This window comes from Tyto alba, unplaced genomic scaffold (assembly GCF_018691265.1).
Source record: "Tyto alba isolate M040663 unplaced genomic scaffold, T.alba_DEE_v4.0 Super-Scaffold_48, whole genome shotgun sequence".
NCBI lineage: Eukaryota > Metazoa > Chordata > Aves > Strigiformes > Tytonidae > Tyto > Tyto alba.
In genome coordinates this window covers 11213544-11225497 of record NW_024881324.1, presented here as the reverse complement: position 1 = coordinate 11225497, position 11954 = coordinate 11213544, and the positions used below count along the sequence as shown (strand labels likewise).

General features: G+C 38.2%; 1 protein-coding gene across 1 annotated transcript in view; it reads right to left on the bottom strand.

Moving 5' to 3' along the window:
- Nucleotides 1–4544: 4544 nt before the first annotated feature.
- Nucleotides 4545–11954, bottom strand: part of LOC104362639 — a 164690-nt gene continuing 157280 nt past the window's right edge. Inside the window, exons 18-19 of the mRNA XM_032991935.2 lie at nucleotides 6691–6835; nucleotides 4545–5726 (exon numbers count right to left, since the gene is read on the bottom strand). Coding sequence (XP_032847826.1) covers nucleotides 5698–5726; nucleotides 6691–6835 — 174 coding nt within the window. The 3' untranslated portion in view covers nucleotides 4545–5697. The remainder of the gene's footprint in view (nucleotides 5727–6690; nucleotides 6836–11954) is intronic.

Here is an 11954-nt window from a genome sequence, read left to right as displayed (position 1 = left end):
GCTCCTGCATGAAAAAGATAAAAAAGCAGCTGCAGATGATCTCTTCAGGTGGCACAGCTGCACTCAAAGGAGAGCTTGTTGCCACAATAGCAACGGTAGAAGGGGAAAGCTAAAAATTAGAAACCTGAATGCAACAGCTCTTAATGTGGTCTCACTATTTTCTTTTTGGACCAAGTTGTGCCTGTACCAGCTCTTTCAACATTCCTTGTAAAATCCTTCTGGCTGTGAGAGGAGCACAGACAAGTCCTTGGCTTATAAGTACAGCCCCAGCCTTGAGTGAAATGTTGCGTTCCTGATAAGCTGGATTCATATGCATAAGGCCATTTATTCATAGGCAAAACCAAGCATTCAATAGTTGTTAGTAGGTCAATGTAACATGGTAAGCGTGCCAGTGCAATTTTTAGACCCAAAATATAAGTGATTCTAAATGGAAATGTGGAAAAAAAAAAAAAAAAAAAAAAAGTGTGTGCATGGGGGAAATAGGAGGTTGTAACCAATTCCTGTCCACCATTTGTTAAAGAAAAAACATCATGTGATGAGACCATTAAAATTTTAGACTTTTCCATCCCTAAATTGAAAGATTCTATGAAAAATTTCATCATCCAATAGTTTAGACCTTCTGTAATATATTCACAGATAGTATGTGTGGAAAAAGACAAAAGCATTCAAAGAGTGATTTTTAATTCAAAAGTTGGAAATAAAGATTTAAACAGCATGGACAACAAACAAAATTCTGAAAAGGCTTGAAATACAGAGCCCTGCCACCGAAATCTGTCCTGCTATCATTCTATACACATGAGCACACACAAGCACACACATCCATGCACTGGTTTTAGGTGCAATGATAGCTCTCTGTTGCTCCAAATTCAATGTGGTTATGTTTTCTGTTGCATGGTGAAGTTCTAAAATTTATCTGAAATAATGCTATGAAGAGTCCTTTCTTTTTAAATATTTTATTATGTAAGGGCTCTGCGCCTTTGGAGTAGGAGTCTATTATAAATACATGTCCTAATGCAGATGAGGAACTTCTCCAATTTCATTAACAAATAGCAAGATCTGTGTATATACCTCCCATACACAATGTTTGAGAAATATGGCCTATTATGTCTAGTTAAGTCAACCTTGTGTCATTATTTCATATTAGTGTATATGACAGGATTGGCATACCCAGAAAAGATGCATCAGAACCATTACATGTCAGCCAAGAAAATGAAAAAAGGAATTCTATATTTTGAAAACTAGGTTAAATACCATGTCCTTATATATTTTTTGAAGAAAAGGTTTTATTGGTACCAAAAGCAATGTGTGCTGTTTTAAGGTTTAAGGAAGTACTTTGAATAAAGATCTTGTAAAACAAGAAAAAAAACAGACCAAACCAAACCAAACTACTGAGTGTATATCTAAGTAGAAGATAGGGAAATGAGAATGAAAATCTGCTGCACCAAGAGAAGGAAACATTGCTTAAATGCCTTGTTTTAGAACATATTTTGTAAAAGACTGTCATTTTTTTTCACAAGGAAACATTTTGAAGTAAGTCAAGATTTTACAAAATATTTCTTTCAGGTCCAACATCATTATCCTACACTATTAGTGGAAAGCCTTCTGCTGCAGAGGACTACACTGATTTCACTAGTTAGCACAAGTTAAACACAAGCAGAAATGGAAAAGGTACTTGTTTTGGGCAGATTTTGTAATTTTCACAGAACTCCAGAAATGTAGGGCCAGAAGAAAACTCAACATCCCCAGTCAACCTCTGTACTAAAAATAGATTGATTATATCTAGCTTAACCCTTGGGCATGGTTGTTTGCCCTGTCTCCAAAACCCAGAAAGGAATAGTATTTGCAATAAATTTAAGCTGATTGCACATTATCCATCTTCCCCTGACCACAGAAAACAGCTTATTGTCATTTTTACAATGAATCCCAGAAGAGGTGGTATTTCACTCCATGTATGAGCTCCTGCAATTATGTGCTGACAAGAGATTCTTGGGTTTCATATTTTTAGTTTTGTCCCTCACTTCCTACTCATTTCTATTTATAAAGAAAACAGCTTTCAAGCCTAGTCATGAAAGGAAACTCAAAATAGGATACCCCAAAGAATGTCATTAGGGGAAAAATTAAGGACTCAAGATGGCTTCATGCACAGTCTCCCTAATCTTGTAGTTTTAGTATCTGAACTCTAGTTTTCTCTCCTTCTAATGTTTGATCTTCCTGGTGAAGATTTAGGTGTGGCTCAGACCTTGGTCCATCTCCTGCTTGTGTCATTTTGGGACTTTTGCTGTGTGACTCCTGCCAGGTCACTCCTGTTTAGGAGGAGGAGGAAGCACCTTAGGAATGGTCTGAGACTCAGAAAGCTTTATGACTTCTCACAGCTTCCATGTGTTTGGACAGCAGATTTGAGCATCTCCCAGTGTCCACTGATGTGGAGGAAATAATGTTCCCACGTGGTATAAAGGTAGCCCTCAATGTTGAAACCTCTTCTGGTGTAAATTCTCACATCTCCATCGCCTTTAACTGAGCAGCCAAAATGTACCTGTGCTGAGGATCAGGGTCCCCATCTCTAGATTACTGGATAATAATATCCTATCAAGGAGATATAAGAGGGAATCAGAAAAGCTCATCAAAATGTTCAATGACATGGCAGCAGATTTATGAGAAAAAAAGATGTCATTATAAAGAAGAAAAAAAAAATGAAAGGTCATATTCATTAGTAAGAAGGGAAGACCTAAAGAAGGTACAGGAGATGCAAATATTACAGATCCACCAGCACTTTTGTTTTGAGAGAGGGAGGTTTTCTTAGGGCATTTAATTAAAATGAAGTACTGCTTCTCTTCATTTTAACATTTTCAATCTTTTTATTATCATAGCAATACGTCTTCAGCTGCTTCCTTAAGCATTAACAGCTGATTTATTTAATAAAACTGAGGACTGAGCATCACTGGAAATACTGCTTCCAATGGAATGCTCTCATGCTGTGATTGGTGAAGTGCTAAGTAATTTGCTTTTAATGCTAGCACATACCACTTAGCACTATATTTAACTGAATGATGAAAATCACTCATTTTTCATCCCCTTGCTTAACTGGTGCTCAGTGCAATCTATCTACTGTACTGTGAGCCTAGCGCTAGATATATTCTAATAGACCTTGCTCTCCAATCTACAACAAGCATTTTAATTTTTAATTCATACTTATGTCTTTATCCTTTAATAGAACAGAACTACAGATGGGGAGTATGTTTTAGATAATAAGAGCACAGTAGGTACCCAGGGAAACTACACCACTAAAAGGATTCTTTATTTACACTTTTCAGTAATGACTACATATATATAGCTACACGGGAGAAAATTGTTGTAAAGGAACACTACATAGACAGGCAATTACTATCCAACTATAACTGAACATTATGGATGACGTTGCTGATAAGGGCACTTCAGAAAACAATTTCAAAGCCAGTGTTACCCAGTGTATATTGACCAACAACCATGGGAACTCATAGAATGTAAGTAACCAAAATTAATAGGTAAGATGATACATTTTCAGCAAAAATGTAAGATAAATTTACTTAATATTTAAACATACTTTTAATTCAGCTTTCAAGAATATTTACTATTGCAGAACTCTACATCCAAGATCAGATGAAAGCCAGTGGAGACATGCTGACATAACAGAGGGAATAAAAGTGGTCAATCAAGTCCTTCATGCTGAACAAAGTATCAGGACCAGATCCACATTTGTTAAATAAAACAGCATAGTCCTATCAGAACTAAAGGTGTGGTGAATCCGCACGTAAAATCAGTCTTGCCATCAGACTAAATAATAGCATATTACTAACACTGAAGTAAAAATCTCACAGAACCAGACTGGGATATCTTAAGACAGTGGTATACCTAGGGTATAATATTGCCCAAAGGGATTTTTACCATTACATTCAATCATGTTCCAAGACAAAACTGGGGCCAGGAAGATGCACATAGTTTGATGCTGCCCACAGCATGCTCTCTTCTTGGTACTGTTGCCCAGAAACTGCAGTGAGTCAGAGATCATCACCTTAACCCATAGCAGAGGACAGTCATGTACCCAAGCAATCCTAGTGGCCTCCACTGCACTGTTTGTGTCATTCACTGGTGGTGGGTTAATCGACATCACCTCTGCTCAGGTAGAAAAAATACACAGAAAAATTCTGGGACTGGACAATTTAGCCTCAGTGAGTTGCTTTTCCAAAATTATATATAATAATTTAAAGTGTCAACAGGCAAAGCAAACATTAAAAGACATTTTTATTCCTTTTATGACAGAGAGAAGTCATCTCAGTAATATCTGATGCAATACAACCCACAAAAATCACATCACTTCTTGGAGATATTCAGAAAATTTTTAACACCATTTCTGTCTGCGTGTAACTCATAAAGACACACACATATGTACATGCACACAAATCAATTAAAAAAAAAACAAACAAACAAACAAACAACAACAACAACAACAAAAAACAAAGTGGAAACCAAATTGTTATCTTGAAAACTAAAAGTAAAACTGTTTTCAGGAGTGACATTTAAACCTCCAGATTATTACCTAATGTCATTTAATGATTATTCAGATGGATGAGAACCACAGATTTAAGTACCAAAATTAATCAACAATGTTCAAGGCATTGGGAAGGATCTTGCAAAGGTAAATGCATCTGAACAAGGGGACAACAGAAAAGCATACATGTTAGAAAAATGTCACTGGTTACTATGTTAATTGATTACAGTGTTCTACATGAATAATTCAAAATAGCAGGAAGGTAAGACTCTTCCCTTTTCCATCTGTGTTTTCAGAACAAAAAGGATCCTACTGCAGGGAAGACCAAGAGTCAGGGCACTGGCAATCTGCCCTTTATTTCTGCATTTATCTCTGACTTTGGTGACCTTGGACAAAGGACTTTACCATTCTTGCCTTTGTTCCCCTTCCCACCTTCTCCTTCTGTTGTCTCTCATAGTCCTCGCCTTTGGGGCATGGACTTCATTTCTGATGCATTTGTATGAAACCAAATAGAAGAGGCACTGACTGGTTGGAACAAATGAGCAATACTTCAATACCACCAAGATAGCATGTGAATAACCTCCAGGTTACTTTAAGCTGCTGTAGCTCCCAGGGAAGCAAGTCTGACCAACGTTAAGACCCCAGCAAAATGATCTTCTCTGGGATCTTGTAAATTTTGCAGCCTGTTGGGACTTGGCTACGGAACTGGTGGCATGAAGCCATCATTGTTCCTCTTCTGGGCATCTTTGCAGCCTTGAAATTACAATAGTGTTGTGCTTTGAAAAATTACTGAAAACACTGTCAATGTTTTAGTCATGAAACTTGAAAGACAAATCAGCAACATTTTCCCCCCCACCACTAGCAGGTACAAGCAAATCTGAAAAATCAGGAACAAGTAAACCTGAGAAATCTAGGAATGTCCCACTATTTGGAAGGGGCGAAAAAAAAAATAAAAAATTATATTTTGTGATCCGATCTGTGATCTGATCCAGTGAGCTTACCACACTGAAAACCTTGTTAAAGCCACAGAAGAGCTATGAATGGAACATTTGCTGGACAACACTGTACGCACAGAGGTGTAGACATCAGAACTATAAATCCTGTCAGACAGTAACCATACCATGGATGTGGATCAGGATGTAAAAGCTGTGGACTATGAATTACTGCAGGAATTAGCTCTTGTCAGAGACAACATGATTTCCTGAAGATTAAACAAAAAGATGTAGAGAAAGACAGGACGTAAATACAAGAGGCAACAGTGCACCAGTGACCTCCCTCCCCATACAAGAGGGATACAGCAACAAAAGCCCGTACACTACATTTATCCCTTTCCCTTTGAAAAACTCTGTCTTCTGTGCTCATGTAAATTTTCCAAGGTTCCTCTGTCAGCAGACAAGATAAGTGTGGATTTAAAAATAAAACAAGGTGTTTTTAACTAAATTTACTCCTCAGAGGGCATCAGAAAACTGACACCAGTAGGACTCAGCGAAGTGCCAGGATCTGGTGGAACCAGATCTGGTACTGAGACCCTGCGTAAGGAACAGGAGGAAATTGATATCTTGCAATAACAGTGACATCTAAGGACACCCAGTGTGTCCTGTAATTTTCTGTCATCAAACACCCAGATACTACTTTTGATCAGTGGCACCTTCACTTAGAATCTTGAGGTACATGGGCATGTTCCACTCTGCATGTACTTCTCGAGGTGCTGGGAGGGGTCCAGTGGCTCTCAGTACACAGTGGAAAACACAGTGCAAGTCTGAGGGATTGGAACTTTCTCACTCAGATGAATATGTGTGGACACATACCTAAATATATATAAAGTAGCTGATTTAAGCCTGCCCTCAGCATACTTTGAACACTGGCCCTTACGCCAGATAAACTGCTCTGGATTATTGCCTTACTGTACTGAGTTTCTGAACGGAGAATTGTGACAGCGTTCGGGTGAAGCTCTTCCGTCTTCAGGAGTCTTGCAACAGTCCTATGAAACTAACTACCCAAGGGTGAAGATCCACTGGAAAACACAACTGTGAAATTTCAGCCCTAACTGATCACACCCTAGTCTTTCCAAGAGAAACTGTGTTTTCAAATTATCTGTTTTTTCTATCCCTCCCATGGTTTTATGCCTAGGTTTTTCAACTAGGTACAGAAACTGAAAATAATACCTTTCTGCCTCGTGGTACTCTTTTTCCTCTCCCTCAGCTTGATACGTGAAGATGTATGCAGCACACTGTCCATTTCGTTTACACGCTCCTGGGCTGTGCTCATTTCATTACACAAAAGACCTTCTCCAGTAATATCACCAAATGCCTGAAAAACAGAACGGACAAAACCAACGTATTATGACAGCGTTCAGTGAAATATCAGAGGGAACATAGAGGACTTTGATTATACTTCCCCACCCCTCTCTTCTTCCTTTCAAAATACTGCGGCTTAGAAGCTTTTGTGTGTGTGAAATTTTATTCTGTCATACTAATAAACCAGCTTTACAGCAGCTTACAGTTTAGCTTTCATGGTTCAGTTCCACTCCTAGGCTTATAACAATTTTTCTAACAGTTCTGCCAAAATATTATAAAGTAAAAGTTACTGTAAATGTATTCACTAATACAGATAGAGCAGTGAGATTAGCAATTTAAACACATGTGAAATGTGAATTCGCCTAATTTTTCTCACTCTAAATGCTTTAGTAAAACAGTGGAATGGGGACTTTTACGCCTGTTGCTTTTAATAATTTCTTCTTATGATGTTCTTGACACATGGAGAAGATTTGAGTGAATAAAGAATAGACCTTCAAAGAAGAAAATCGGGGCCATGAGCAGGAGATGATGTGTTATAGGACTGGAAACTGGTTATAAAGCCAAGACACTGCATCAGATCCAGCTCAGTTCATTAGCAGTTACCACATCATATGTCAGATCCTCAGCTTGTGTCATGTGGGTGGCATTTTGCACAAGAGTGCCCTGGCTCCAATTGTTTTCACTTTCTGGAGTGCCCATATAAGAGAAATTTTGCTCAGATGAATATGAGCAGAAATCAAATTTCAGACACTGAGAAGTAACAGAGCCTCAGCTCTGTCTAGCTGCTGTTACTCAAACACTAGCAAGGAAAAAGCAGATTACTCCAGTAATACTGTAATATTTTAATTATTTTTTCTATTCTCAACCTGGTTTAGAACAGCTGTAATAAATTATACAAACACTGGTGTATGTACAGGAATAATCTTTAATTTCTGTTGAATTTTTATATACTTTTATAATCTGAAGAAGCATCCTAAAATCTTCATTGCACTTCTGGGTTTGATACCCTGTGAAGCTGGGAAGCGCTGTTACCTCTGGAACAGGGGGATACAGGCAACATAAGTGATACTCCGCACCTCACATAAAAAAACCTGATTGAATATTGCAGTGGACTTGTGCATCCTACATCCTAGGCAAGTTTCTTCATACCAGGCTACTCTTTTGTCTTATCTAGGTACCACTTACACAGAACACCTATTACTTTATTTTTAACTTTGTTCTTTTACACTAAGAGATGGTCCAGTTTTAGATCGTCCTAAGGTGTTTCTCTCATGGCATAAACGATCTTCAGGGCAGGTCAAACAGACATACAACATTATGTCAGGGCTTCATAGAAACACTTTTGCAATATACAAAGTCAAGAAGACAGAAGACAAAATGGGAGCCTATAGCATCACTGAACTGACAGAAATAGCAATATTTTTCCGGTTGTAATAATCAGAGAAAAAATGTGGAAATATCATCAAGGTATATTTGGAGATTTAATCCTAATTCCCCAGAAGTTGGAACACTGATTTAATAAAATCATAGAATCCTTTAGGTTGGAAAAGACCTTTAAGATCACTGAGTACAACCGTAAACCTAACACTGCCAAGCCCCCCACTAAACCATGTCCCTAAGCACCACGTCTACACATCTTTCAAATACCTCCAGGGATGGTGACTCAGTCACTTCCCTGGGCAGCCTGTTTCAGTGCTTAATAACCCTTCTGGTGAAGAATTTTCTCCTAATATCCAATCTAAACCTCCCCTGGCGCAACCTAAAGCCATTTCCTCTTGTTCTATCACTTGTTACTTTGGAGAAGAGACCGACCCCCACCTCACTACAACCTTCCTTCAGGCAGTTGTAGAGCGATAAGGTCTCCCCTCAGCCTCCTTTTCCCCAGACTAAACAACCCCAGTTCCCTCAGCTGCTCCCCATAAAACTTGTTTCTATGTAAAAAAAAGAGGATACAGGTGATATTTAGAGTTCCCTGGAAAAGCCTTTCCACTGGTGTCAGTTAACTCATACTAAAAGCTGTTTCAAATCAGATAGTTCACATACCCAGCATGCCTGACCAAAGCAACATCAACCTTTTGCTACACTTAAGGTGCTATCGTTTACTTGTGTACTTTAAATTGAAGCTTGTATGGATATGTCAGATTTTCAGACTTGATCAGATGTTGTGCAGAGTTCGGTTCTTAAATTAAAGTCTAAGTTGTTGTTTCTGAGCGTGACTTAATAGCAGTAACCTTACGGTTAATCAACCGTGTAGTAAAGTTCACAGCGCACTTACTGCAGTGTAATTATAAAGTGAGCAAAAATATAATTGATGCATTTTGTCAATCTGTGTAGCTGCAAGGTACTTTTTCAAAGGTTATTTTTTTATTCAGATAAAATAAGTTATTACTGTTTTGGCAATTATCCTTTGACTTCAGAGATTTTACTGCTGATTCAGGTAAAACTACGTGATAGATGAATAAAGATTATAAGCATTTAAGTGTACAAAATACCTTCTGCAGCAATCAGTGGCTCTACCCTTGCACCATAAAGTCAGTGAGAAAATCACTGAAAATACAACAAATCTGGTTGTTTACAGTGGTTTGGAACCAAAAGGGAAGTGTTTCAATAGAAAATAGCATTTTTAAAGTACCCCTTAATTATCAGCACTGATATTTGTCATATAACACAACTACAGTGATATGATAAAACTTTTCCCATGAACGTTGGCTCAGACTGAATGGATGCTCTTGAACTTGCTCCCATCCCTTCTGTGAACATCTGAAGGAAAGAGTTTTAACTCCTCAGGCCCCCATGGAAATATGAATGTAAATATCCATGCCCATGAAATATTTCTGTATGTGTTGGCTAGGTTTGTAACCCTTGCTCCCCACCCCATGTTCTCTGTCAGTAATAAAGAAGCTGGAATAAATTAAAATTGCATTTTGATATACAGAACAAGGCTATAACACTGCACTGTAGGTATTTCAGTCATTTTCTGGTTATTTGAAAGCCTGTGCACCCTGCTGAGACCCCACAGGTGGACCTGTCTCATCACTTTCCTGGTCCTTCTATCGGACCACAGCCTCCACCATAGGTAAGCAGGAAATGGTGTCTTGATGGAAATACATCTTTTTCCCCATGGCACTGTGAGTTTCTGGGGCAAAGAGTATATTGAACCTGGGATTTGGAGAAAACTAGAGGGGGAGAAATGGCCACATGCTGCAAGGCTGCCTCATGCCTTTCCATCTTGTTCCATGCAGTAGCATACACTTGTCTGTAGTTGATAACCTTAATAGATTAATAATTAATAGACACAGTTTCCATTTAAGTCTGTACCTCAATTTACTAAAAAAAAAAAAAAAAAACCCAACACAACAGTAAGGACTTAACCTTATACTTGAAAGGGTAAACAACCTGAAAGAAAAGGTATGGAGATGTAACTCCTCCTCAGCTGAGACACGGTATGTATGTCTTCTTTATCTGCAGCAAATGCATTGGCTTAGCCATCACAAGGGCAAGGAGCAACAGACTGGTTCCATTTCAGGACAGGATACACGTCACATGCTAGATGAGCTGGATCAGTTTAAGAAAAAAGCATATAAATGCAATATTTCTCTAGGAAAATTATTTTTCTTGCTCTCATCTTTTCAGTGGGGTGAAAAGTCACCTGATCAACTATTTTATTTCTCAAACTGATTATCTTTAATTGAATTATAGCATTAAAGGAGAAATATATACTGGTAAAGATAATTTAAAACAGTCTGGATTACTTCTTATTTGCAGAGGAACTAGCAGTGATGCCATGGCCCTCAATGAAAGTAAATTTGCAGGCTGTACTGACTTGATTGCCTATGTCCATGGGAGTATCCCTTAGCTGACTTCTATCATGTATGATTCCCAACTGAACTTCAATACCTGTTGAGAAGGATCATCTTCCTACTGAACGCAGTTGCAAACTATTTGTTGTCTTAAATGGGACAAGATTAGATCTTGGAATTAAGAGGGCAGCACGTGGCAAGGCCTATTCAGCCCAGGAATATGTACACACACTCATGCATTAGCGTGGGTGGAATCACTCTTGCAAGGGATAAGCCTTTGCTGTTAAGCCCTACTTTTACAGAGATCTCTAGGAAACCAACTCGTAAACTGGCCGTGTTTGCGGACGACCTGGCATGATGCTGAGGAAGCCAGCTAATGTCGGTGAGTTTACACCAAATAATTACCTTTGCCAAGTCTCTCCCCCACCAAGAAGTCCTCACCCACTCACATCAGGTGGTCCAGTTTAGGGTTTGAAAAGGCCAGAGTTTTCCTGCTCCCTCTGCAGGGTCTGGCGAGATGATAAAGCCCTATGATGATGAAGCCATTAGGTAGTGTACCAACCTCAGTTACTGAGCTGAAGCAATCCTCCCTCTTTCTCCATAAATCTTTAGTGGCATTGCAGTGAGACTGTTTATGAAAACAGCATGTAGGTCTTTTGCAGTAAACTTGGTCAATTTATTCCCTTAATGAAGTTAGAGCTAGAAAAACTGCACTTGGATACATGCATAAACTGCACTGGAGTCAACTGTATGGCTTATGCACATATGAGAAAAAAATAGGGCCTAATATTCACAGTAACATTGTGTATATAAAAAGAATTTGTGGAATTAAGAATAAAACATGAGGCAATTTGTTGATTTGCCCAGGGAGTATATGGGAGAGACAAATGTGTAGATTATTCTAAGGTTGTTTTTTAGTATCATTATCAGATCCAAGAACTGTATATAAAAGCACACAGTCCTTCACATGCTAAAAGTATAGTTTGCTCAAACAATTGTAAAATATTCAGTATTCTTAAGATTAAATATCTGAATATTGCTTCTGAAGAAACAGCTGTCAGCTTAAATCTAAAGTCTAGTTTGTTTACTGGCTGTATTTTATATCTGTTAGAAAATGACACCAAATGGCAATAAAATTGTTGTAAGTATTCTACTGGGGAATATAAATGCCCTTTGGTTACAGTGTACATATCTTTATACATAATTCCAGTATATTTTCCCTAGAATTATGTTAAATATGTAAAAAGCCTTTTCTCATAAAGGTAAAAATGCTAGATGTTTCCAAGCTGTAATTTAGCATTAGTGTCAAGATTGCTTCAGAAAATAAGCTAC